Source organism: Spermophilus citellus (genome assembly GCF_964194105.1).
Source record: "Spermophilus citellus genome assembly, chromosome: 3".
Classification (NCBI taxonomy): domain Eukaryota; kingdom Metazoa; phylum Chordata; class Mammalia; order Rodentia; family Sciuridae; genus Spermophilus; species Spermophilus citellus.
In genome coordinates this window covers 202,336,175-202,361,170 of record NC_138184.1, presented here as the reverse complement: position 1 = coordinate 202,361,170, position 24,996 = coordinate 202,336,175, and the positions used below count along the sequence as shown (strand labels likewise).

The window sequence follows — 24,996 nt, the reverse complement described above, 5'->3', positions numbered from 1 at the left end:
AAAAGTATATCTACTTGATGATGGTTGATATATTCTATATATGTCAGTTAAGTCTAGGTTATTGATTGTGATATTGAGTTCTATAGTTTCTTTATTCAACTTTTGTTTGGAGAATCTGTCCAATGGTGAGAGAGGTGTGTTGAAGTCACCCATAATTATTGTGATGTGGTCTATTTGATTCTTGAACTTGAGGAGAGTTTGTTTTATGAACGTCGTAGCACCAGTATTTGGTGCATAAATATTGATAATTGTTATGTCTTCTTGGTGAATGGTTCCTTTTAACAGTATATAATGTCCTTATCCCTTTTGATTAACTTAGTCTTGAAGTCGATTTTATTCAATATGAGAATGGCCACCCCTGCTTGCTTACGAGGACTGTATGCATGGTATATTTTTTCCCAACTTTTCACCTTCAGCCTGTGTATGTCTTTTCCAATCAGATGTGTCTCCTGGAGGCAGCATATTGTTGGATTTTTTTTTAATCCATGTTACCAGCGTATGTCGCTTTATTGGAGTGTTTAAGCCATTAACGTTTAGAGTTACTATTAATATATGGTTTGTACTTCCAGCCATGTTTGATTATTTATCCTTTTTTTTAATTTAGTTTGTTTCTCCATGATTAGCTTTCCCCCTGCCCTCTGTCTTTACTGAGGTACTTCCCACTGTTGGTTTTGGTTATGGTTTTTCATTTCTTCTTCGTGTAGTGTTTTGCTCAATATCCTTTGCAATGCTGGTTTTATGGCTGCAGATTCTTTTAACTTTTGTTTATCATGAAGATTTTTATTTCGTTGTCGTACCTGAAACTTAATTTTGCTGGATACAAAATTCTTGGTTGGCATCCATTGTCTTTCAGTGTTTGAAATACGTTGTTCCAGGATCTTCTCGCTTTCAGCGTTTGTGATGAAAAATAAGTTGTTAACCTTATTGGTTTATCCCTGAATGTAATCTGCCTCCTTTCTCTTGTAGCTTTTAATATTTTCTCTTTGTTCTGTATATTGGATATCTTCATAACAATGTGTCTTGGCGTTGGTCTACTGTGATTTTGTGTGCTCGGTGTCCTGTATGCATCTACAAATTGCTCATCCGTTACCTTTTTTATTTCTGGAAAGTTTTCTATAATTATTTCATTCAACAGGTTGCTCATTCCCTTGGTTTGAATCTCTATACCTTCCTCTATCCCAATGACTCTTAAGTTTGTTTTTTTTAATGTTATCCCATATCTCTTGGATGTTTTTCTTGTGATTTTTTTTACCAGCCTTTCTGAGTTGGCTAGACTCTTTTCAAGATGATATATTTTGTCTTCATTATCTGACGTTCTGGCTTCTACTTGCTCCACTCTGTTAGTGATACTCTCATTTGAGTTTTTAATTTGGTTGATAGTTTCCTTCATTTCTAGAATTATTGTTTGATTATTTTTTATAATCTCTATCTCCTGATAAAGATGCTTAACTTCTTCTTTTATCTGTTTATGTAATTCATTCTCAATGTGTTCTTTCGCTGCTTGAATTTGCTGTCTTGTATCCTCTTTAAGGTTCCATTCCATCTGTCTAAGGTATTCCTTGAGTTCTTTATTTGACCATTTTTCTGATGCCTCTAGGTCCTCCTGAATATTTAGGCTGTCCTGCCTTGTTGGTACTCCTTTTCTTCCTTGCTTTTTCATGCTGCTCATGTTACTTCTTGTTCTGTTAGACTGCTGAGTTACTGTTTACTCCTATAAATTAATTTGATGCTTGGGAGGAAAGGTATTAGAAGGGAAGGGAAGAAGTCACTAAAGAGAATGAGAGTAAGCAGGTAGAATTAAAGGAAGGGGGAGTAAGGAAATTGAAAAGAAATGAAAAGACAAAAGAAAAAAAATAGAAAAGAAAAAAAGAAAAAAGTTTTAAAAAATAATCAAAAAAATTAAAATTAAAAAATTTAAAAAATAAAAAATGGAAATGAAAAGAAAAAAAACCCAAATAATAAAAGAAAAAAAATTTAATAAATGCAGTCTTAGAGTTTAATTAACTTCTCTTCCAGTAGGTGGAGCTGTGCCCACCGGGCCACGCTTCTCCTCTCAATACGTGGGAACCAATCACTGTGCAGCAGCTCCTCTTCCCAGACTGGGCGGGTCTCCAATCCTGATTGCCTAGGGCCTTCTCTTGTGTCTAGTCACTTCCCCACTTTTCCTCAAGCCAGGCCCTGCTCACCAGTTACGCTTACCACAATTCTGGCTACACGCCAGGTCTTCTGCTCCCGGGAGCCCTATTTTCTTGAACGACTGGTCACACTCTCCCTGTTTTCCATTCTCTCAGACCCTAGGTTTGTGGAGCTTGGGGCTGAGAACCCTCGGTGAATTTTGCTTGTCCTCCGGTAGCCACGCCCCCGGTAGCTGGTGCAAGAGACCTCAGTTGTCAGCACTGGTGGGAGCGGTAGCCGGGGGTTCCGTGCCCTGGGTCCCGCGCCACTCCTGATTCCCTTGGTCTGACTATCGTGCTCACAGGAGAGCTGGGAGGGGCCCTTAAGTTTTCCCCACTGTGTGGAGAGGGTGGGCTGGGGGTTACACACCTGTAGCCGCCGGTTTCAATGGAGTTATCTCCTCCACCGCATTCTGGTGACGTCAGTTCTCTGCCATGGTGGTATCCCATGCAAATGGCGACTGTTCATTCCCTTTGCCGGGTGGCCAATGCAACGGGTGGGTCCTGACTGGCTCTCCCAAGCCCCGTCTCAATCCTATGGCCACTGCCTATGAAGGCTCGGTTGGTATTAACCTCCGCAGGTTCAGAAGGGCCGACCAGTTGTTTCAGCAGGATCGTTTAGTGCTGAGTCACAGTGGTTTGTCTGCGAGACACAGGCGATCCAGGCTCAGTGTGTGTTCTGAGAGGCCCATACTGTTCACCCCAGATCCACATCAGCTCAGCATTGCCTAGTGATCCTGAGCAAACAGCATTTAGATGGTTTACGACTCCCTATGCCCATGCAGCTGAAGAGCTCAGAGACTTGATGTCTCTGTGCCCACCGCCATGTTGTAATCTTTAATCTTAAAAACAATTCATGCTAGTAGATTCTATTTTTTTTGTTTGTTTGTTTTTTTGAGAAGTTGAAGTTTAGATGTGATTTGCCTGAAGCTGCCCCATTAACAGGTGCCAGAGTTGAGATTTTGAGCTCCTTGCACTACACTGCATTCTGATCCTTGCCATCTCTGTCCTCTTTTTTTCTCTATGAGAGTTGAAACAAGGCAGTGTGATCATATAGTGTGATCATATCATTTGAATATAGCTGAACATCATTTTACAGTAACTCAAATTTCTTGCCATTACTCTGTGCATGTCTACAAATGTCTATGAAAGCACCATTGGTATGGATTTGTGGGTTTCAAATAAATTTGAGCAAGTAGGCAAATACAGAATCTGTGAGTAATGAAGATGCAGAATACATATAATACAGCATATTTTATAAACATAGAAGATTCTACAGAAAGTTGAGAAATTACCAAGGCAAGAATATTGTTTGGATAACAAAAGCATTAACTAGCACTTATTAAGTACTTACTCTATAACAGGCAGTATTCAAAGCCTCTTACACATATTAATGCATTGAATCATCACTACAACCCTATGAGATAAGGGTACCTTTATCATTTACATTTTACAAATGATGGTACCGAGACAACGCAAGATGAAGGAAATAATCCAGGTGCAGAAGTGATGTATTTGATAGAGCCAGATTTCAAAGCTCAGTTATCTGACTCCAGAGACTCCTCTTTGAAAAATAGGAAATGTACAAATTAAAATTATGAGAAGGGCATGCTTTTCAACTAAGGTAATTTAAAGATTATGCAAGTGTTTACAGAATACCTATTCTGTAGTAACCCTTGCAAAAGATATATGATGAACCTTAAGATGTCCCCTTTCTTCACTGAACCCATGGAGAGGTGTGGCATGTACCACAAAATAAAAAATAAGTGCAGGTAACAAGTGTTATGATTGTTTTGACTAGGTCTGCTTTATGAGGAAAAGATTCAGGGTAGACATCAGCAGGGAGGTAATATTTGAGATAGATCTATAAATTGGAATAATGTGGTATTTATATTTTGTTTACCCATATATGGAACATAATAGCTATTCAATACCTATTTGGTAATCAAGATAATTGTTTATGAATTCATAACAAATAGAGGTAGGCAGGATATTCTTTGCGGGGTGTGGAGTGGGCATAAAGACCCAGGCTGAAATGTTGAAAATGTATAGGGAGCAAAAAATAATTTACTTAGAAAGCAGTAGGCTTTGGAAGTGTCTTTCTGGAGGGTAAGAGTAGAAAGATAATCGAGGCCTAGGTTGAAAGTGCCCGGATCTAGGATTTTATTATCTCTTATTGTCACTAGGCAGTATAATTTCAGATTATCTAAAATTTATGTAATTGATTTTAGTAATGAAAATAAACTGTTTATTTGAATGTTAGCAACAATACTTTTATTGTTCTTCTTATTATATTTTAATTTCTCAGTTTTCAAAAAATTTAATCCCTTTGACAAGTAGTTCTGTCAGAGCAGATGAAGTAACTATATTGATGGTCAAAGGCTCATTATCCTAATCCTCCAAACCTCCTGTGTTATAATAGTCACAAACAGGAACTATATTATTCCCCACTCTTTCAGGTGTAGTTCTAAAAATAGAGGATTGCATCCTTGACTGAAGGGCTGTCAGTTTTGTAACATAGAACAAGTCATTTAAAACCATGTAATTTGAAAAAAGCTAAACAAAGAAAACTGTGAATTTGTGGTGTTTAATAGTTGAATGAAGAATTATGATTAGTTATTTATTAATCATATTAGGTGTTGGACAGTGTTGAATTAAGTTATTTTCTTTTATGAGGAGTGTTCCTTTTATCTTATAGAAAATCAGGAAATAAAATTATAGCAGATTTCTATATCAGTGTTAACATTTTTCAAAACTAGTTATTATTTAACAGTTTAGCTAAAATTGACCATCATGAACTGATTTTACTTTTTAAAAAATTTTTTTAGTTGTAGATGGACATGATATCTTTATGTATTCATTTATTTTTATGTGGTGCTGAGAATTGAACCCAGTGCCTCACGCATGTAAGGCAAACACTCTACCTCTGTGACCCAGCCCCAGTCCTGATTTTACATTTTATATAGGTACCAAATGATTTATAAATTTATTTCTAGTATATGAATATATTTGTATAAAGTTCAGTAAAAATAAAATACCTTAATTATTTTATTTTAGCCTCAAACACGTTCTGGGAAATAGAGGAAGTTTATCTTTATTGTACAGATAGAAATACCAGGATTAACAGATTAAACTAATTTACTAATGTTGCATTCTAGTGTAGAAATTAAGAAGGCTCAGCACTTGGTAATAACATATGATGTAATTGGAAAAGGAATATGTGACACTAAGACAACAGCTTATAGTCTCACTCAAGAGGCTGCACAAGATAACCTTGGTTTATGTAGTGCAAAATTTGGCCTTTATTTGTTAGGCTCAGAAGTCTTTTTTTTTTTTTCTTGAGCTATATCAGAGGTGAATTAGTTCAAGAGGTTAATGTTTAAGTCTAAATATAAGACTGTGAATTTACAATGAGAAATAATTATCACAAACTTCAGATTTTAAGCTCATTGGATTTTATTTTCTTTCTATGGACAGATGAATTTTAAAAGCCAGGTAATAATTTAAAAAGTTGTTTATTAAGTATTAGATGAAAGGGTGTTGGAGGAATCAGATCTTCAGTGGCATGAGGTTGAGATAACCTGTTACATCCATCTCAGAGTTGTAATGTTCATGTCTGTAGACTAAACTTCTTAAATGCTCCTTGCTGTAACTCCCAACATTGTTTTCTGCATTAAGTATGGCTTTTCGAGAGGGATCAGACTTCTCAAAGGTTGACAGTGCGTTGGTCTTCTTCCAAGAACTATACTCAATTGATCAATGCCTACATTTTCTTAGTACATTCATTCAAGGCGCCTAGAAGTCCTGTTTGGCAAGGACTCATGTCTCCTTAAGATAACTTTACTTCCTTACCCATATTTTCATCAGTTATATAGATTTCACTTATTTCCTTGGCTTTGGGAATACAGCTCTTAACTGTTTAATGAATATGCGTTAATATGTCTTGTCTTAGCCTAATCTCCAGTTCCAAAATTGAGTCCCCAGATAGGAACTGGGGAAAATTATCTGATGGTCTTTTATATTTCTGTTTGAACTGTGAGTCTAAGCCCAAGTTGGTATGCCGTAAATATACAGTAGTGGTCTTAGGTGTCACTTGATGTTTAGTCACTTAAGCATTGCATATCCTAAATTTCTGATTCACTTAAAACCCCAGGAATGAAGTTAAGGAAGACTTAAAGGAATCCACTTTAGTTCTTGTTGTTTTTCTCATTTTATAGCACTTGTCCATGAAATACCTTCAAATCATTAGAATCCAGGGGAGGACCGGTATTTTTTTTGTTTGTTTGTTTCTTCTGAGAATCCAGGGGAGGACCGGTTTTTATTTTTTTGTGTCTTCTGAGAGTGTCTAGAGAGTATGTAGTACTATAACTAGCCATCAGAAATACTTAATATTTAGAATGTTGACCAGTTAATAAGAAAAATGAAAATGTGATGGTTTATATAGATATTTTAGTCAGACTGGTTTTTGTTTTGTTTTGCTTTTTTGGTGGTGCTAGAGATCAAACCCAAGGCCTTACACATGCTAGGCAAATTAGATTGCATTTTTAAATTTAAATATTTAATCACAGCACAATATAAGAGAAATTTCTTCCCAAGAAGGGTAAAACTGTTATATTGTTTGCTCATATGTACTGTCAGGTAGATAAGTCCTAGGTGTCCTTGTACTGGGAAAAATGGGGGGCAGGCCCAACAGTTGCTTTTTATAGAATTATATAAAAAGGAGACACCCATAAGAAGTTGCCAGAAGCTAAAAATGTCATTCTTATATTTTCATTTTCTTTTCTTTCTAAAGGAACAAGATGAAGTAGAAAAGTCAAATAAAAAAGAATTACAGGAAAAGGAGGCAATCATCCAGGCATTAAATATAAGAATAATAGAAGAAGAAAAAAAGAATCTTGAGCTAAAAGATCAAGTCACAGTCACTGAAAAATTAATAAGAGAATTACAAGAACAAATTGCAAGTATGAAATTAGAGCTGGCTAATTCCAAGCAAAAAGAAAGACAATGTTCTGAAGAAATAAAACAGTTAATGGGTACAGCTGAAGACCTTCAGAAAAGACATCATTACTCAGATAGCCAGTTTGAATCTGATGTGGTACAGAGAATGGTGGAACAAGAAATGCAGAAAAGATTAGAACAACTCCGAGCAGAGATGGATGAAATGTATGGGCAACAGATAGTACAGATGAAACAAGAGTTAATAAAGCAACACATGTCACAGATAGAGGAACTTAAAGCACAACATAAGGAAGAAATTGAGAGTGTTTTAAAATCACATTTAGATATTACAATTAATGAAGATCAAATAAAGTTAATGAACGTGGCAATAAATGAACTGAATATGAAATTACAAGATACTAACGCTCAAAAGGAAAAACTCCAAGAAAAACTAGGAATAGTTTCAGGAGAAAAATCTACTCTGCAGAGACAACTTGATGACCTTTTTGAAGAATTGAACTTTTTAAGGGACCAAATTCAGAGAGCTAGAATGATAATAGCTGAACAAGAAAGTCAACTGAATGAAGTACATAAGTCCCTTAGTACAGTGGAAGCTTTAAAAGCTGAGATTGTTCTGGCATCTGAATCTAGGAAAGAACTAGAGTTAAAACATGAAGCAGAAGTTACAAATTACAAGATAAAACTTGAAATGTTGGAAAAAGAAAAAAATGCTGTATTAGACAGAATGGCTGAATCACAAGAAGCTGAATTAGAGAGGCTGAGAACACAGCTCCTATTTAGTCATGAAGAAGAACTTTCGAAACTAAAAGAAGATTTAGAAGTTGAACATCGAATAAATATTGAAAAACTTAAAGATAGCTTAGGCATTCACTATAAACAGCAGATAGATGGCTTACAAAATGAAATGAGTCAAAAGATAGAAACGATGCAATTTGAAAAAGATAATTTGATAACTAAGCAGAATCAGTTGGTTTTGGAAATTTCAAAACTGAAAGATTTACAGAAGTCCATCATGGATTCAAAATCAGAAGAAATGACCCTTCAAATGCATGAACTCCAAGAGGAAATTGAAATATTAAGACAAGAAAAAAAAGAAAAAGGTACACTTGAACAAGAAGTTCAGGAATTACAACTTAAAATTGAATTATTGGAGAAACAAATAAAGGAAAAAGAGGATGACCTTAAAGAAAAGTTTTCACAACTTGAAACAGAAAATAACATTCTTAAAAATGAGAAAAAAGCTATTGAGGACATGTTGAAAATTTATGTTCCTGCTGAACAAGAAGAAAAACTGATTTTCATTGACTCCAGCAAGTCCATATCCAAAGATTGTAGCTGGCAAAAAGAAATGGAAATGCTTACAAAAGAGAATGAGGCACTCAAGCAACAGTGTATTCAGCTAAATGAAGAAATTGAGAAGCAAAGAAGTACATTTTCATTTGCTGAAAAAAATTTTGAAGTTAACTATCAAGAGTTACAGGAGGAGTATATTTGCCTTCTCAAGGTAAAAGATGATTTAGAAGATAGTAAAAACAAACAAGAATTAGAGTATAAAAGTAAACTTAAAGCACTAAATGAAGAGCTTCATTTACAAAGAATAAATCCAGCTATAATCAAATTGAAAAGTGCCATGCTTGATACTGACAAAGCTTTTGTCGCAGAGCCATTAGAAATCTGTGAAGTTGTTGAGAAAGATACAACAGAACTTATGGAAAAACTTGAGGTAACCAAGCGAGAAAAGCTAGAATTGTCAGAGAAACTGTCTGATCTCTCTGAACAATTAAAACAGAAACATGGTGAGGTTAATTTTCTCAGTGAAGAAGTCAAATCTTTAAAGCAAGAAAAAGAGAAAATTCTATTGAGATGTCAAGAGCTAGAACTCCTAATTAACCATCATAGAGCAGAAAATATAAACATGTGTGATGTTCATTTAAGCTCTTTACAAGATGGAATAGTAACTATTATAAGCAAGGATTCTCAAGGATCATTATCTAATGTAGGTGAAGATTTTGGAGAAGAACCAAAAACAGTAGTGGAAGAGAAAATTTCTTTTGAAAATGTGGCTATTAGAAGAGAAAGCAAGCAAGAACAGTTATTTTCACCATCAGTAACAAATGAATCCTCACCTGGGACAGATCAATCAAGTGAAAACGATAAACTCCATCAGGAACTTTATGTACTTAAATCAGAACAGGTATGTTTACTTATTTACATATGGTATAGCACAGTGAAAATGTACATTTCGTGCTAAAAAGAGTTTTCACCTTCTTAAAACAAATTCATAAAAGAGAATGAAAGTGAATCATGTAACTCATTTGGATCTATCATTTATCATTTAATTTTCCTATTTTTTCTTAAACACTGTTTTTCTTTTAGCTAATCTATTACATATTCTGCTCAGGAAGTAAAGCAATATTTTCTTTGTAAAGACAATACTTTAAATAATATTGTTTAGAATCTCAACTTTACAAAAGTTATTGATTTTATAACTTAGTATTTTGTTGCAATTTCAAAGACTTTTAGAGTTTTTATTTCATACTGGTCTTTTTCAAGGTTCCACAATTGTAAACAAACTCTTGAGTGTTTTAGAACCTTATGCAGTTGTTCAATAGTTACAAATTCTTTTTCCTTTGTGCAAGAAAAACACTTAAGTCCTAGAGCTTTTTGAGTCTTATACCTGAGGAGGAAAAAATAGTATTAATTCTCTGTACAGCTAAAGAAATAGAACACATAAAATAATAGGTTATTTCCTTTTATGTCAGCTATTGATATTAGAAATAACAGAAAAGTCTGATGTGTATCTTCAGTATGATAATGCTAAATAAACTTTTTATAATTAAAAACATCTTTTAGCTATAGATGGACATTTTACCTTTATTTTATTTATTTATAATATGGTGCTGAGGATTTAACCCAGTGCTTCACACATGCTAGGCAAGCTCTCTACCACTGAGCCACAACTGTAGCCTGCTAAATAAACTTATGTGTTTCTAAAACTTAGGTAATAAATATCTTTTGCAGATATAAGAGTTTAGTGTTGAAACAGAGAAGAAGTTAAGGAGTATATATTTCAGTGAGGAAGACAGGTAATAAGTTAGAAAATAAGACAGAAATATTGTTACAGTCTATGAAGAAATAAAATAGGGTATTGTGATAAAATAAAACAGGGAAGCTCACAAAAGAAATTGAGAATGATGGGTGGAGGTGGGTGGTGGTCTGGAGCTTGGAGGAATTAACATTGAACTGAGATTCGAATGAGAGGGAGGAGGCTGCATTATGGAAATTAGAGTAGTTGTACCATGAGTAAGTTTGAGGAACCGAATTGAAGGCCTATGTAGTTGAGTTTGAGAAGAGTTTGAAGAAGGAAGAAACTCAATCATAGGGAGCCTTATAGACTTTGTAAGTTTAGATTTTTATCCCTAAGTACAATAGGAAGTCATCGGAAAGTTTTCTGTTTTTATTTCTTTTTTTTTTTAAAGAGAGAGTGAGAGAGGGGAGAGAGAGAGAGAGAGAGAGAGAGAGAGAGAGAGAGAGAGAGAGAGAGAGAATTTTTAATATCTATTTTTTAGTTCTCGGCGGACACAACATCTTTGTTGGTATGTGGTGCTGAGGATCGAACCCAGGCCGCACGCATGCCAGGCAAGCGCGCTACCGCTTGAGCCACATCCCCAGCCCTGTTTTTATTTCTAATGACATGTTCATGTTGATGATCTTATAAAATGTGGTCATACTTTACGTTTTTAATAACTTGAATAGAGCCAAGAAATTCAAATTGCTTAACTACTATTGCTATGTTAAATATTGCAAATTGTTTTTAAAACTATAAATGGTGGTGATTACTCCTAAAAAATGTCAGACATAATTTAAATTTTATTAAAAAGCATTATTCGAAGTAGACCTGAATTTGAAGCACATTTGTCAAATTGGTGAAATTTTCTTAATAGGAATTTTGTTTCTGTATTGAAGATACTTGCAATGGTATTTAGATACTCTCTCCTTGAAATTAACTAAACAAAGTGAAGAAAAGCAAGTCTGTAAATTGCTCCCATTTATCATTACTAAAATAAACCCCATCATTGATACAGAGGGGAGTAAGGTATGTATGCAGGTGGAGGGAAGCTCACAGAAGAAATTGAGCGGTGACTTACATAGTGATACTGTTTACTTATCTGAAATACTGCAGAGGCAACAAAATACTCCTACTCTCAGTATTAAACTTAGTAATTAGAGCAGATATATCTCACTGAAACCAAAATAAATGTGGCTGTTAAGAATTTTTAACTGGCCAGCTGCAGTGGCAAACGCCTGTAATCCCAGCTGAGGGAGGCTGAGGCAGGAGGCTAGTGAGTTCAAAGCCAGCCTCAGCAACAGTGAGGCGGTAAGCAACTCAGTGAGACCCTCTCTCTAAATAAAATACAAAATAAGATTGAGATGTGGTTCAGTGATCAAGTGCCCTGAGTTCAATCCCCAGTACCAAAAAAGAAAAAGAAAAAAATAATTTTTTAACTGAAAAGAAAGAAATGAATAGTTTTGGAGTATAATTCCAGATTATCAGAGAGTCTTTTCAACATTGGGGTGCAAGAAATAAGGAGTGGCAGGAACATTATAGATATTGGCTAATTATTGATGCTGAGAGAAGCCATAAATTCAAGTGTGTGTGTTTAAAATTGGAGGTAATTATTGGTATTGGAAGAGATACTAGAGCTTAGAAACATATACTGGAGCTTAGAAACCTCAAGAGGAACCATAATATCAGTTCTGTGAGTGAAGAGACACTACTATATAGGCTATATAGACAGCTGCTATATCCCTAGTACCTAGAATAATGTTTTGCACATGATCAGCAGTTAATAATGTTTTATGAATGGACGGATGAGGGGTGAATAGGGGAAATAAACAAAGCCATTTTATCAAGAATCAGCAGTGAATCAGGATAGGCCTTCATGTTAGAATGAAAATCAGAATAGCTTTTGTCGCTTGCTATTTAGCATTGTTCTATAAGCCCTAACCATTCCAAAGATAAAAAGATACATGGCATAAATAGAAATAGATAATTCACAGGTGTAATTAAGAAATTGAGAAAAAAAATCTAAGCAAATAAACCAAAAAACCTAATGTAAAATAAATGTCAAAATTAGCCAAATATATGTAAGACCAATACAAATAAAATTAGAATACTTTAATGAAAAATATTTGAATAAATGAAAAGTCTCATTTCTGAGTAGGCAATTTTTTATATTATAGATTGTCCGTTATCTCTAGATTTATCCAACTTAAAAAGTTACGGAAATTTGACTTAATTGGTTTATAGTTCAGCTGGAAGAGTAAATGCACAAGTAGAGCCATGAATATTTTTTTTTAAAAGTAGAATGTATGTAACATGATATGTGAAAAATAATTTTTAGGTTTAAATATTATCAATTTAATAAATGAGATATTGAAATGAGTTAAGTATTCAACAGCATAGAAAAGTGTCAAGAATATCTACATTCAAAGGAAATAGAAGGAAGGAAATAAAGAGCAAAAATAAGGGAACTTGTAATAAACAAGTGGGAAAATTTTTCAAGAATTTTGGAGGTTTATTATTTGAAAAGATTATTTACAGGTATTAGATCTCCAAATACCAAGGGGAAAACACATAAGCAAAATCAAGAATGAAATAAGGATATAAGTACAGGTACCACAAGAAATTTTAAAAGTCATAAATAATGCTACAAATAATCTCTGCCAATAGATTTGAAAATATAAGCAAACTCTAGATGGTGTTCTGGAAGAATATAAATTACCAGAACTAATGCAAATAGAAATGAATAAGTTCAAATGACCATTAAATAGAAATGAATAAGTCAGGAATCATTAAAGAGTTTGAAGTAGTGGTCAGAAGTTTTCCATTTTGCCTCATCTCAAACCAAAATTCTAGACTTAAGACCATTTTACAAGTGATTCTTATTAACTCTCCAAGAACAAAAGTGTAATTGTCCACTAAAATAGGATTAAAGAGAGAATGGAAGAAGAAAGGAAAGAAGAAAAACTGAAGAAAGAAAAACCACCCGGTTCACCTTAGAAGGCCAATCTTAATATGAAGTCCTGATAGGAATTGTAAAGAAAATAAAATTGTAGAGTAATCTAACTTGTAAGTGTGGTTGCAGAAATTCCAAATAAAATATTAGCAAGTTATACTAAGAGTGGACAAATAGTTAAACATTTGAAAAAAAAAATCTGTGACTGTAATCTCTACATTTTTATGTAGCAAGACAAAATCCATGATTATTTTAGTACATATCAGAAAAAAATTCATAAAAAATTTGACAACCCATTTATAAGTTAAAAAAAAAGCTTTAGGAAATCAGGAATAGCAGGGAAATTTTCTAGTCATGATGCTGATTTTCATCAAAATGTTGACAGATTATATTTCTGATGGTGAAATTTAGAAGCATTTCCATTAGAATCAAGTATAGGACTAGGATACATACCCATTGTCAACATTACTATTGCAACATGGTTTTGTAGTTCTTAGTGAATGCTTCTCCAGTTCTTGCAATATGACAAGAATAGGAAATGAGAAAAAATATGAACAGATCAGGCAAAACTTTAAACCCAAGATAAGATGTTTTGAGTTTTTGTTAAGAAAATTATAAAATATTGAAGGACACAAAGACCTGACTGTGTGCTAATACATATCATATCCATAATGGAAAGATACAAAGAAAAATATCAGTTCTCTCCTAATTAATAGTTCTAGTCAAAATTACAATAAGGTTTCTTAATGAATGTGGACCACTGATTCTAAAATTGATATAGAAGAGTAAATAGCCAAGAATACTCAAGACAATCCTAAAAAGTATGTATTTGTTATCAAAACTTATTACAAAATCATTATAAACAATATGGTTTGATGCCAGGATGGTTAAGTAGATCAGTGGAATATAATGAAAAGCCCAGAACAGATCTGTATCTTGTAAAAATTTAGTATGTGGCAAGAAGGCCCTACAAATCAATGAATCACTTAGTGAATCTCTACTACATTCCAGGCACTGTTCAAATCATTCATAATTTAACAGTGAATAAAAATGGTCAAGGAAGAATAAAGTTTACTTTTTAGGGTTTAGATGAACATTAGAAAATACAGACAAATATTACTGGTGGTCTTAAGTGCTATGAATAAAATTACAGTATGATAAGAAGAATAAGATCCCTAAGTGTAGGGCTTTTTTTGCATAGGGTAGGTCAAGGAAGACTACTTTGGTGAGATAATATTTGAGCAGAGACAAAGGAAATCAAAAAATAAACCAAATTAGCAGAAGCTTAAAGTATTCAAAATTGTTTGGGAGGAAAAAAAATTGTTTGAGCACAATTGACTTTTGATACTAGAGGTTAGAAGTTAGGGAATTAGATCCTTGTTGCTTTAGGGAAAAAAAATCAGGTTGGTTAAAAATGTACACATAAGAAGAAAATAGAATCTTAAGATAGGGAAAGACTTTTAATAAAGACAAAGCATGGGAAAAGATTTAAAATTTTTATTGTATCTTTTAAAAACAATAATGTAAAACAGATTTGAGGACTGGGACTAGATATTTGCCATGTATGTAAGTTGCAAACAAAAGCTATCAAGAATATAGAAAGAACAATTAATGTAACAAGAGGTCCAAAAATAAAATAATAATGGGCAAAAGATGTGAAAGACATGTGCCTGAATAGGAAATCAAAGTATCTAATAAACATGAAAATATTCTTTCAACCTCACTATTCAGTGTAAAAATAAAATAACATTTTATACCCATTAGGTTGGTGAAGTTAGTCTGATATAAAGAATGGTAAGGATATGAGTATATAAGTACTCAACCTTCTGGAAGCATTGTAAATTAGTACTGTCATATAAAAATAATTTGATCAAATCTAGCACAGTTAAAAATGCACTATCTGTGACCTAGCAGTTATATTTCTAAGTAGTTCTCAAAGTGTGGTTCCTGACCAGAAGCACAGCATTACTTGGTAACGGGTTAGAATTCAAAGCTCTTTGACCTCTCCTGAATCAGAAACCGTGCGGATGGGGATAGGTTCCTAAAGTAACCTGTTTTAATAAGCATTCCAAGTGATTCTGATGCATGTTACATTTGAGAACCACTAATTAGAAAGAAATTAGCACATTTATCTAAGGGCATGTGTAAGAATTTAACAGCAGTATTTTTTTAAATATCCAAAAATTAGGAATAAACCAATTTATCTCTTGAAAGGAAATGGACAAATTTTGGTATAGTCATAATACCACAGTTAAAATGAATTAACCTGTTGCCTACATGCTGCTAATTTTTTGTTTGTTTGTTTGTTTGTTTGTGGTACTGGACATTAAACCCCCTGTTACCTACATGGAATAATACCAGAGACATATTGAATAAGAAAATAAATTTGTAAAATTAATATTATTTGTGTAAGTCCATAAAAATACAAAATATACAGTGCATTGAGAATGCAAAATGTATTGTAATGAGAAGTGATAATGTAAGAATTGGACTGGATTTGTAGCAAATTATGATTATGGTTGCTGTGAGGAAGGAGTGATGAGAACATAGAAGTGTATAGGGAGTATAGGGAATGAAAAAAATAGACAAAATATTATAGTACTTGTTAATTTGGGTTTTGAGTTTATTGCTTGCATTTTTTCCATATTTAAAATAGTATTTTAAATCCAGGCATGGTGGTGCATGCCTGTAATTCCAGCTGTTTGGGAGGCTAAGGCAGAGGAGGATTCTAAGTTCAAGACCAACCTTGGCAACTTATTGAGACCTTGCCTCAAAAAGGGCTGGAGTTGGGATTGTGGATCAGTGGCAGAGCGCTTGCCTCACATATGTGAAGCACTGGGTTCGATCCTCAGCACCACATAAAAATGAAAATATTGAAAAAAAAAGGGCTGGAAATGTAGCTCACTGGTAGAGAGCACCCCTGGGTTCAATTCCCAGTGCCATGAAAATAAAATATTATTTGAAAATAAAAATGAAAGATAAGGAAGAGTCAAGACAACATGAGAGAAATTGGTATGAAAATTTGTTCTCCTGGTCTCCTTGGCTAACTACTCTTACACAGCTGTAGCCGATCCATTGCTGATAGTCCTCTTAGGGTTTTTAATTGGACCCTGCATCTTTAACTGTTTATTTAATAAGATGTATAAAACAAAAAATACATTCTGTAAAACTGATGGTCCTCCATACTCACTACAGTAGCTGTAAACCAATGATGATTAATTAATGATTTGACTAGTTCCATAAAACCAGTGGGGAATGTTATAGGCCAGGCTATATAAGCAATGACCAAACAGATTTCATTTTACCCTGAGACTCCATATTACATAAGAAGTGCTTCTCCCATAGGAAAGCCCCATCACTGTACCACATTACTAATTGCCTAGCATAGCCTACTTGCAATACAGAATAGCAGTTCTTACACAATGTAAAATTGTTCTCTTTGGTTCCCATTTTCCTTGGGCAGTGTACCTTATTGGGGAATAATTGATTAGATGTTAGTAGCCATTCTTTAATTTGTATTCAACTAGGGTCACTTTGATCCATTTCTCTTTTGATTATGATTATGAAAAAATCCCAGGAGAAATGAATGAGATGAAAATTTGATTAAGACATTGCATTGTCTCGCTAATGGCTTTATTCAGCTTCTGTACTACTTCTTGCTTGCTTGCTTGCTGGTTGCCAAGTCAATCTGGATGTGGTTTTCGCCTTTAAATATCCTAAAATGTTGAGGCTCTAGGCTGTTTCCTGCAGAGACAACTTGTTCCTGTAGGGAGCAGTCCCAGACAGTCAGAATAAAGACTCTCCAATATGGACAAATTATAAGCTATACCAAATATCAAAATTTGCTATAAAATTGAGGTAATGATACTACTCTCCTTGAAAAAAGAAGTAGCTCAGTATAACTGAATGAAGAATGAAGAAAAAAATGTCATTGGTTCTCTTATGAAGTTTTAAACTATAATTTATTTCTCCTCTTGTTTTAGTATATGCAAAAAGTAAATTATTTTATAGTAAATTATTTTAAATTTTTCTAATATATATTCACTTTCAGAATGATTTAAGGCTACAGATGGAAGCTCAGCGCATATGCCTTTCACTGGTTTATTCAGCTCACGTGGATCAAGTTCGTGAATATATGGAAAATGAAAAAGATAAAGCTCTTTGCAGTCTTAAAGAGGAGCTTATTTCTACTCAAGAGGAAAAGATCAACGAACTTCAGAAAATATACCAGTTAGAACTACAGAATGTAAAAACACAAGAAACAGGTAAATAGTTTCTGACTTATAATTACCATGAAGCATCACTTAGAGTCCACCATTTCATAATTCTGTCCTTAGAACTCACAGGGGAAGGTGACTTGTGTATCTAAGCCCTAGTCTTATTTGTTCATATAATCATTGGATATTCATTCAAGTGCTAGAGAAAACTAAAATTACTGAGTCATTTTCCCATAGGAAATCATAATCTATTGGGAAAGCATATATAAAATAAACTGAAATTTTCTGAAATATAATGAATAGAGGGAGAAAAAAGAGTCTTGTCTTTCCTGGGGAGATGAGTAGGATGAGGGTATGGACAAGAGTAATTAGGTTGGAAATTTGGGGAAGGCTATGGAGTCTTAAGCATTGAGCTCTAAGATTGCATCCATTTGGGAGAACTGGGAGTTCAGGTCATGTTAGCTAGAAAAAACTGGAGAGATTGGAAGGAGCTTGATCAGGAAAGGTTTTATGTACCCTGATGAAACATGTTTATGTTTTATGCTATTGGTGATAAGACCTACAGCAGGATTTTAAATAGTGGGAGTAACAATAAGATTTTTATTTTAAGGTGATACCATTAGGATCAGTTGGAAAGGATGAAATTATTGATGGGAAGACCAGCCAGATTGAATTGAGTATGATAGAAAGTTAAGTTCAACACTTAGAGTTAGGTTTTAGTTTGCCGTTAATGTTAGCAGAAATTAAGAATGATACCCAAGTTTCTAGCTTAAGAAACTAGACTATGGTTCTAGTCATAAAAAGGAACCAATTTGTGAAAAAAATAATAAATTCAGTTTTAAATATATTGAGTTAAGAATAGAATACTTACTGACTTTGAAAAAATATATAGGAGTTAGTTGAAAATAGAAGTCTGAAACCTGGGAGAAAAATTTTAAGTATGAGGTAAAGATTTATAATCAGCATGAATGTCAAGGACAAGAGGTCAAGGACAAGAATGAGTTATCCTGGGAAACTAGAGAGTGAGTTAAAAGACCAAGATGGCATAATGGAAAGCAACAATGTTAAGGGACCATACAATGAACCATAAACAATTAGTCACAGTTAATGTTTTTCTTTCATGAATATTTGGCCAGTTAACTAGACTTCTTGTGTTCAAGGTATCTCTAGGCCTTTACTTTTGCTTTTAGGAATGAGTTTTATTATTGGAATTGCTTTGGTGAACAGAATAGAATTTCAAGCATATCAGATAATACCATGCTTTTTCACTTCAGGGGTTCTTTGAATATAGTAATATTTTAAGTCTGTATTTTTTTTAATTGATATCTTCTTGAGGTAGTCTGTCCACTATTTCCCAAATTTCATGTTAACTAATGGTTCATTTAATTGGCAAAAAAGTTAGTTTAGTGATTAACTATCAGCATTTTTTAGAAATAAAAATAAAAGAGGAAAGTGAAAGGTATGAACTACTCTCCTCTGGTCCCTTTTCAACACCTCTTTTGTTTCATGTTTCTGAATTGTTTTAATGATATAAAATTGTTGAATTTAGAGATACTATACCATAAGGATAGGAGAAATGATATTGAATCACACTGTTTTCTTGTTTTCATCAGTCAGAATGAGTCAAATTAAAACCTGAGTTTCACTCAAAACATTTTTCAAAGAATAAATATTTTTATACATTGAAATAAAATGATTGTTATTTCACTGAGAAGTTTGTATTGAAATGTGTATTGTCTTCTCTTCCTGTTATCTTCTCTGTAAGATACCAAAAAAATTAAACAACTTGAAGAACAAATTCAAGAATTAGAAAACTTCATATGCTTTTTGCGCCAACAATTGAAAGAAACTGAAGAAAATCATAGGGCAGAAATTTATTCTCTACAGGAGAAGCTTCAAGCCATTAGTGAGGCCACGGTGGACCCAAGGTATCTATTTACTTAAAACTTCATTCAATGGTATTTGTAGCTTAGTAACAATGATAGTATCATCTGGAATGGTTATTTTAAGAATAAAATATAACTTTAACAAAGAGATAGGATGTAACATTTTTGAGAAATAAGAGCAGGAGATAATTCTGTATCTTTGAAATGTGTGAAATAAATGTTGGTATAAACCAAAGACATTTTATTATAGGAATTTTACTTATACTTTTATAAAGATGTTATTATTAATCTATTTTCTGAATTAAAATAAGTCAGGTAGTAGACATTTACTTGTTTATTCTATGCCTAGGCTTTGATATGTTGATGTGGTGAATACTTAAATAGTCTAAGTATGATCATTCCACTATGACTTGAACATACTCCATTTGATTGTCTAATTACTCAAATTCATCATGTCCCAAATAGAACCCTGATCTATGAGGAGAGAAGAAATGATCTTGAATTACCACTATTTATGTTTTCTTGGATCAGGATCTTCTAAAATTTGCTCTTTCTGTAGCCATCTTCATCCATCATGACTCCTTTCTGTCATAACTCTCTGCCATTCTATGAAAAAATCTTGGTTTTTTTTTTTTAACCTTCAAAGTACATCAAAACTGTGCCACTCCTTACTGCTCCACTGGTCCCTGCCATTGTTGTGTGTTTCACCTGGATTACTCAACTTCTGTTTACAGTCTGTTCTCTATATAGTCAACACAAGCGCCAGAACCTTTGCTTTTATAATTTCAGTTACATCATGTTACTCTAATCCTCTTCTGCTCTTTACAGTCTCACTAGGTTCTGAGGACCATGACATCTTTGACTTTCATTTCCTACTGTCTTTCTTATCACTTACTATTCTCAAACCATATAATCCCATGGGGTTGGGGTTGGAGCTCAGCGGTAAAGCCCTTGCCTGGCTTGTGTGAGGCCCTGGGTTTGATTCTCAGCACCACATATAAATAAACAAAGTAAAGGTCCATTGACAACTAAAAACAATTTTAAAAGATTAAAAAAAACCTCATACAATCCCACTGTGATCCTCAAATATATCACATATCAGTACGCTTCTGCTTTAGGGATTCATTGGCTTTTTCTTCTACCTAGAATGATTATTCTCCAGGTATTTGTATGCCCACACCCTCATCTCCTTTGGATCTTTACTTAGATGTCATGTTCTTACATAAATTGAAATTGTCCCCAAAGAGTCTGTGTCTTACTTTTCTACTTCATTTTTTCTTAAAATTATTTGTTTTATATGTACACATACTAAATTATAATCACTGTGTGTGTGCATGTATGTGTATATATAAATAATGTATGTATGCACTTTATATATCCAAATGTATATAAATTTAGAGGAAGTATTATTTCATTTTGTTTGTCTTCAATTAAGGAATTTAAGCCTTTTTAAAAAATATTTTTATTAGTTGTCATTTTATTTATTTATTTACATGCAGTGCTAAGAATTGAACCCAGTGCCTCATACACACTAGGCAAGTACTTTACCAATGAGCCGCAACCCCAGCCTAGGAATTTAAGCTTATCTTTGTCTATTTAAGTCACTGATATATTCTAAATCCACATGATTCCTAAATACTAATCTTACCTTATTGTATAAGATTAGACATTTTAAGAAAACATTTTTACAAAGTATTGAATGCTTATATAACAATACAGAATTCAGACATACATACCAAAAGATATGTGGGTAGATAAAATTAAAATTAAACTAATTGTAAGTTAAAATTAAACTAACTGTAAGTTAAGAACCTTCTCTTTACTGTTGCCACACTTCATTTCCAATATAAACAATCACTGTTACTTTTGATATGTATTCTTTCAGACATTTTCCTATTTATATAGATATATATGTTAAAACAGGTTTTTAATGCAAGTGAGAATTTACAAACTTTTTTTAAACTCAGTAATATATCTTAGATATATCTTTATATACATACATACATGCGCGCGCGCACACACACACGTGTGTGTGTGTGTGTGTGTGTGTGTGTGTGTGTATATATATATATATATATATATATATATATATATATATATATATATTGTATCAGGGATTGAATTCAGGGGCTCTTAATCACCAAGCCACATCCTCACCCCTCTTCTTTTTTTTCAGAACTACTGTTTTTATTTAAAATAACTCATGTTCAGATCTACCACATACCAGTTGGGTAATGTTAGACAAATCAAATTTAATGAACTATTATTTCTATATATGTAGCTTCAATAACTAATTATTTTTTTTTAGTTCTAGCAATTTTTTTTCTTCTAACTAGTTATCTAAGACAGTAGGATGCATTTTGACATCATACATAAATGAAGTATAACTTCTCATTCTTTGGTTGTACATGATGTAGAATATGTGATGTAATCATATATGCACCTAGGGTAATAATATCTGATTCATTCTACTATCCTTTCTTCCCTCATAACCCTTCCCCTCCCCTCATTGCCCGTTGTCTAATCCAAAGTATGTTTATTCTTCCCTATCCCCCCCACCCCATTGTGAATTAATATCCACATATCAGACAAAATATTCAGCCTTTGGTTCTTTGGGATTGGCTTATTTAGCTTAGCATGATATTCTCCAGGTCCATCCATTTGCCACCAAATGCCATAATTTCATTCTTCTTTAAGGCTGAGTAATACTCCATTGGGGAGATATATATCACACTTTCTTTATCCATTCATCTGTTGAAGGACACCTGGGTTGGTTCCCTAGTTTAGCTATTGTTAATTTAGCTGCTATAAACATGATGTGGCTGCATCACTGTATTTTGCTGATTTAAAGTCCTTTGAGTATAAACCTAGGAGTGGGATAACTGGGTCAAATGGTGGTTCCATCCCAAGTTTTCTTAGGAATCTCCATGCTGCTTTCTATAGTAGTTGCACCAATTTGCAGTCCCACCAGCAATGTATGAGTGTATCTTTACCCCCACATGCTTGCCAACATTTATTGTTGCATATTTTTTCCTTCTTTTTTTTTTTTTTTGTGGTCCTGAGTATTGAACTAGGGCCTTGTGCATGCGAGGCAAGCACTCTACCAACTGAGCTATGTCCCTAGGCCTGTTGCTCATATTCTTGATAGTTGCCATTCTAACTGGAGTGAGATGGAATCTCATTGTAGTTTTGATTTGCATTTCTCTAATTGCTAGAGATGTTGAACGTATTTTCACATATTTGTTGATCGATTGTATGTCTTCTGTGAAGTGTCTGTTCAGTTCCTTAGCCCATTTATTGATTGGTTTGTTTTTCTGGTGTTTTTATTGTTTTTTAATTTTTTTTTTTAGTTGTCGAAACTTTATTTTTTAAATTTATTTATATGTGGTGCTGAGAATCAAACCCTAGGTCCCTCACACATGCCAGGCAAGCGCTGTACCACTGAACCACAACCCTAGCCCCTGGTGTTAAGTTTCTTGAGTTTTTTATATATCCTGGAGATTAATGCTCTGGGGTGTATGTGGTAAAGGTTTTCTCCCATTCTGTAGGCTCTCTCTTCATGTTATTGATTGTTTGATGTGAAGAACCATTTTAGTTTGAATCTTTTTATTGATTCTTGCTTATAGTTTTTGTGCTCTAGAAGTCTTGTTAAGGAAGTCAGTTCCTAAGCTGAGATGGTAGAGTTTGGACCTACTTTTTCTTCTGTTAAGTGCATGGTCTCTGTTCTAGTGCCTAAATCCTTGATCCACTTTGAATTGAGTTTTGTGCAAGATTAGAGATAGAGGTTTAATTTCATTTTGCTTCATGTGGATTTTCAGTTTTCCCAGCACCATTTTTTAGGCTATCTTTTCTCCAGTGAGTATTTTTGGCACCTTTGTCTAGTATGAGATAACTGTATTTATATGGGTTTGTCTCTGTGTCTTCTATTCTGTATCATTGGTCTATGTGTCAGTTTTGGTGCCAGTGTCATCCCATTTTTGTTGTTGTTGTTGTTGTTATGGCTCTGTAGTATAATTTAAGTTCTGGTATCATGATGCCTCTTGCTTCACTTTTCTTGCTAAGGATTGCTTTGGCTATTCTGGGTCTCTTTTTTCCAAATGAATTTCATGATTGCTTTTTCTAGTTCTACAAAGAATGTCATTGAAATTTTAATAGGAATTTCATTAAATCTATATAATGCTTTTGGTAGTATGGCCATTTTGACAATGTTAATTCTGCCTATCCAAGAACATGGGAGATATTTTCATCTTCTAAGGTCTTCAATTTTTTTCTTTAGTGTTCTGTGGTTTTCACTGTAGAGGTCTTTCACCTATTTTGTTAGATTGATTCCAAATATTCTGTTTTATTTTTTGACTATAGTGTGAATGGGGTAGTTTTCCTAATTTCTTTTTCAGTGGCTTTATCACTGATTTGATGTATCATGCATTTGATGTATGGTTGTTAATTTTATGTCCTGCTGCTTTGCTGAATTTCATTCATTAATTCTAGAAGTTTTCTGGTGGATTTTTTAGGTCTTCTAAATATAGAATCATATTGTCGGCAAATAGTAATAATTTGAGTTCTTTTTCTATTCGTATCCCTTTAATTTCTTTCTTCTGTCTACTTGCCCTGGCTAGTTTCCAGGATTATATTGAATAAAAGTGGTAAAAAGAGGGTTTTCTTGTCTTACTACAGTTCTTAGATGGAATGCCTTCAGTTTTTCTCCATTTAGAATGATTTTGGTCTTGGGTTTAGCATGTGTAGCTTTTACAGTGTTGAGATATGTTTCTATTATCCCTAGTTTTTCTAGTGTTTTAAACATGAAAGGGTGCTTTATTTTGTCAAATGCTTTTTGTGCTCCTATTGAAATGATCATATGATTCTTCTTGAAGTCTATTAATGTGATGAATTACATTTATTTATTTCTGTATGTTGAACCAACCTTGAATCCCACTTGAATATGGTGCACTATTGTTTTAGTCAGCTTTTTTATTTCTGTTACTAAAGGATCTGAACAGAACAATTTTAGGAGAGGAAAAGGGCTCATGGTGTTATTTGAGGGCTCATGGTGTTTAGACACCTTAGTCCATAGAAGGCCAGCTCCATCCCTTGGGCTTTGAGGTAAGGCAGAACATCTGGAAGAAGAGTGTGGCAGAGGAAAGGAGCTCACATAGTGATCAGGAAACAGAGAGACAGAGACGACTCCACTCTCCAGACACAAAATATATCCTCCATACAGAGACTCCACTCTCCAGATAAAAAATGTATACTCCATAGCCATCCCCCCAATTCCCATCTCCTCCAGCCATACCCTACCACTTCATTTAATTCCTATCAGGGGATTAATTCACTGATTGGGTTAGTCATTTCTCCTCTGAATCTTCTTGCATTGTCTTATGTGAACTTTTGGGGGATACCTCACAACCAAACCATAACAACTATATTTTTAATGTTTTTATATGTGAGTTGCCAGAATTGTATACAGAATTTTTGCATCTATGTTCATTAGGGATATTGGTCTGAAGTTATCTTTCCTTAATGTGTTTTTGTCTGATTTTGATATCAGGTGATACTAGCTTCATAGAATGAGTTTGGAAGAGTTCCCTCCTTTTCTGTTTCATGAAATAGTTTGAGGCTTATTGGTGTTAATTCATCAAAGGTCTTGTAGAACTGGTTAAGAATCTGTTTCGTCCTGGGCATTACTTAAATGGTTGGCTTTTGTTGGCTTCTTCTATTTTATTGCTTGAAATTGATCTGTTTA

At 33.7% G+C, this 24,996-nt stretch overlaps 1 protein-coding gene across 1 annotated transcript in view; it reads left to right on the top strand.

Moving 5' to 3' along the window:
• Window positions 1-24,996, top strand: part of AKAP9 (A-kinase anchoring protein 9) — a 142,540-nt gene that overhangs the window by 34,581 nt on the left and 82,963 nt on the right. The window contains exons 8-10 of the mRNA XM_081288423.1: window positions 6,967-9,327; window positions 17,205-17,418; window positions 19,136-19,298. Of these exons, the coding sequence (XP_081144549.1) occupies window positions 6,967-9,327; window positions 17,205-17,418; window positions 19,136-19,298 (2,738 nt within the window). The remainder of the gene's footprint in view (window positions 1-6,966; window positions 9,328-17,204; window positions 17,419-19,135; window positions 19,299-24,996) is intronic.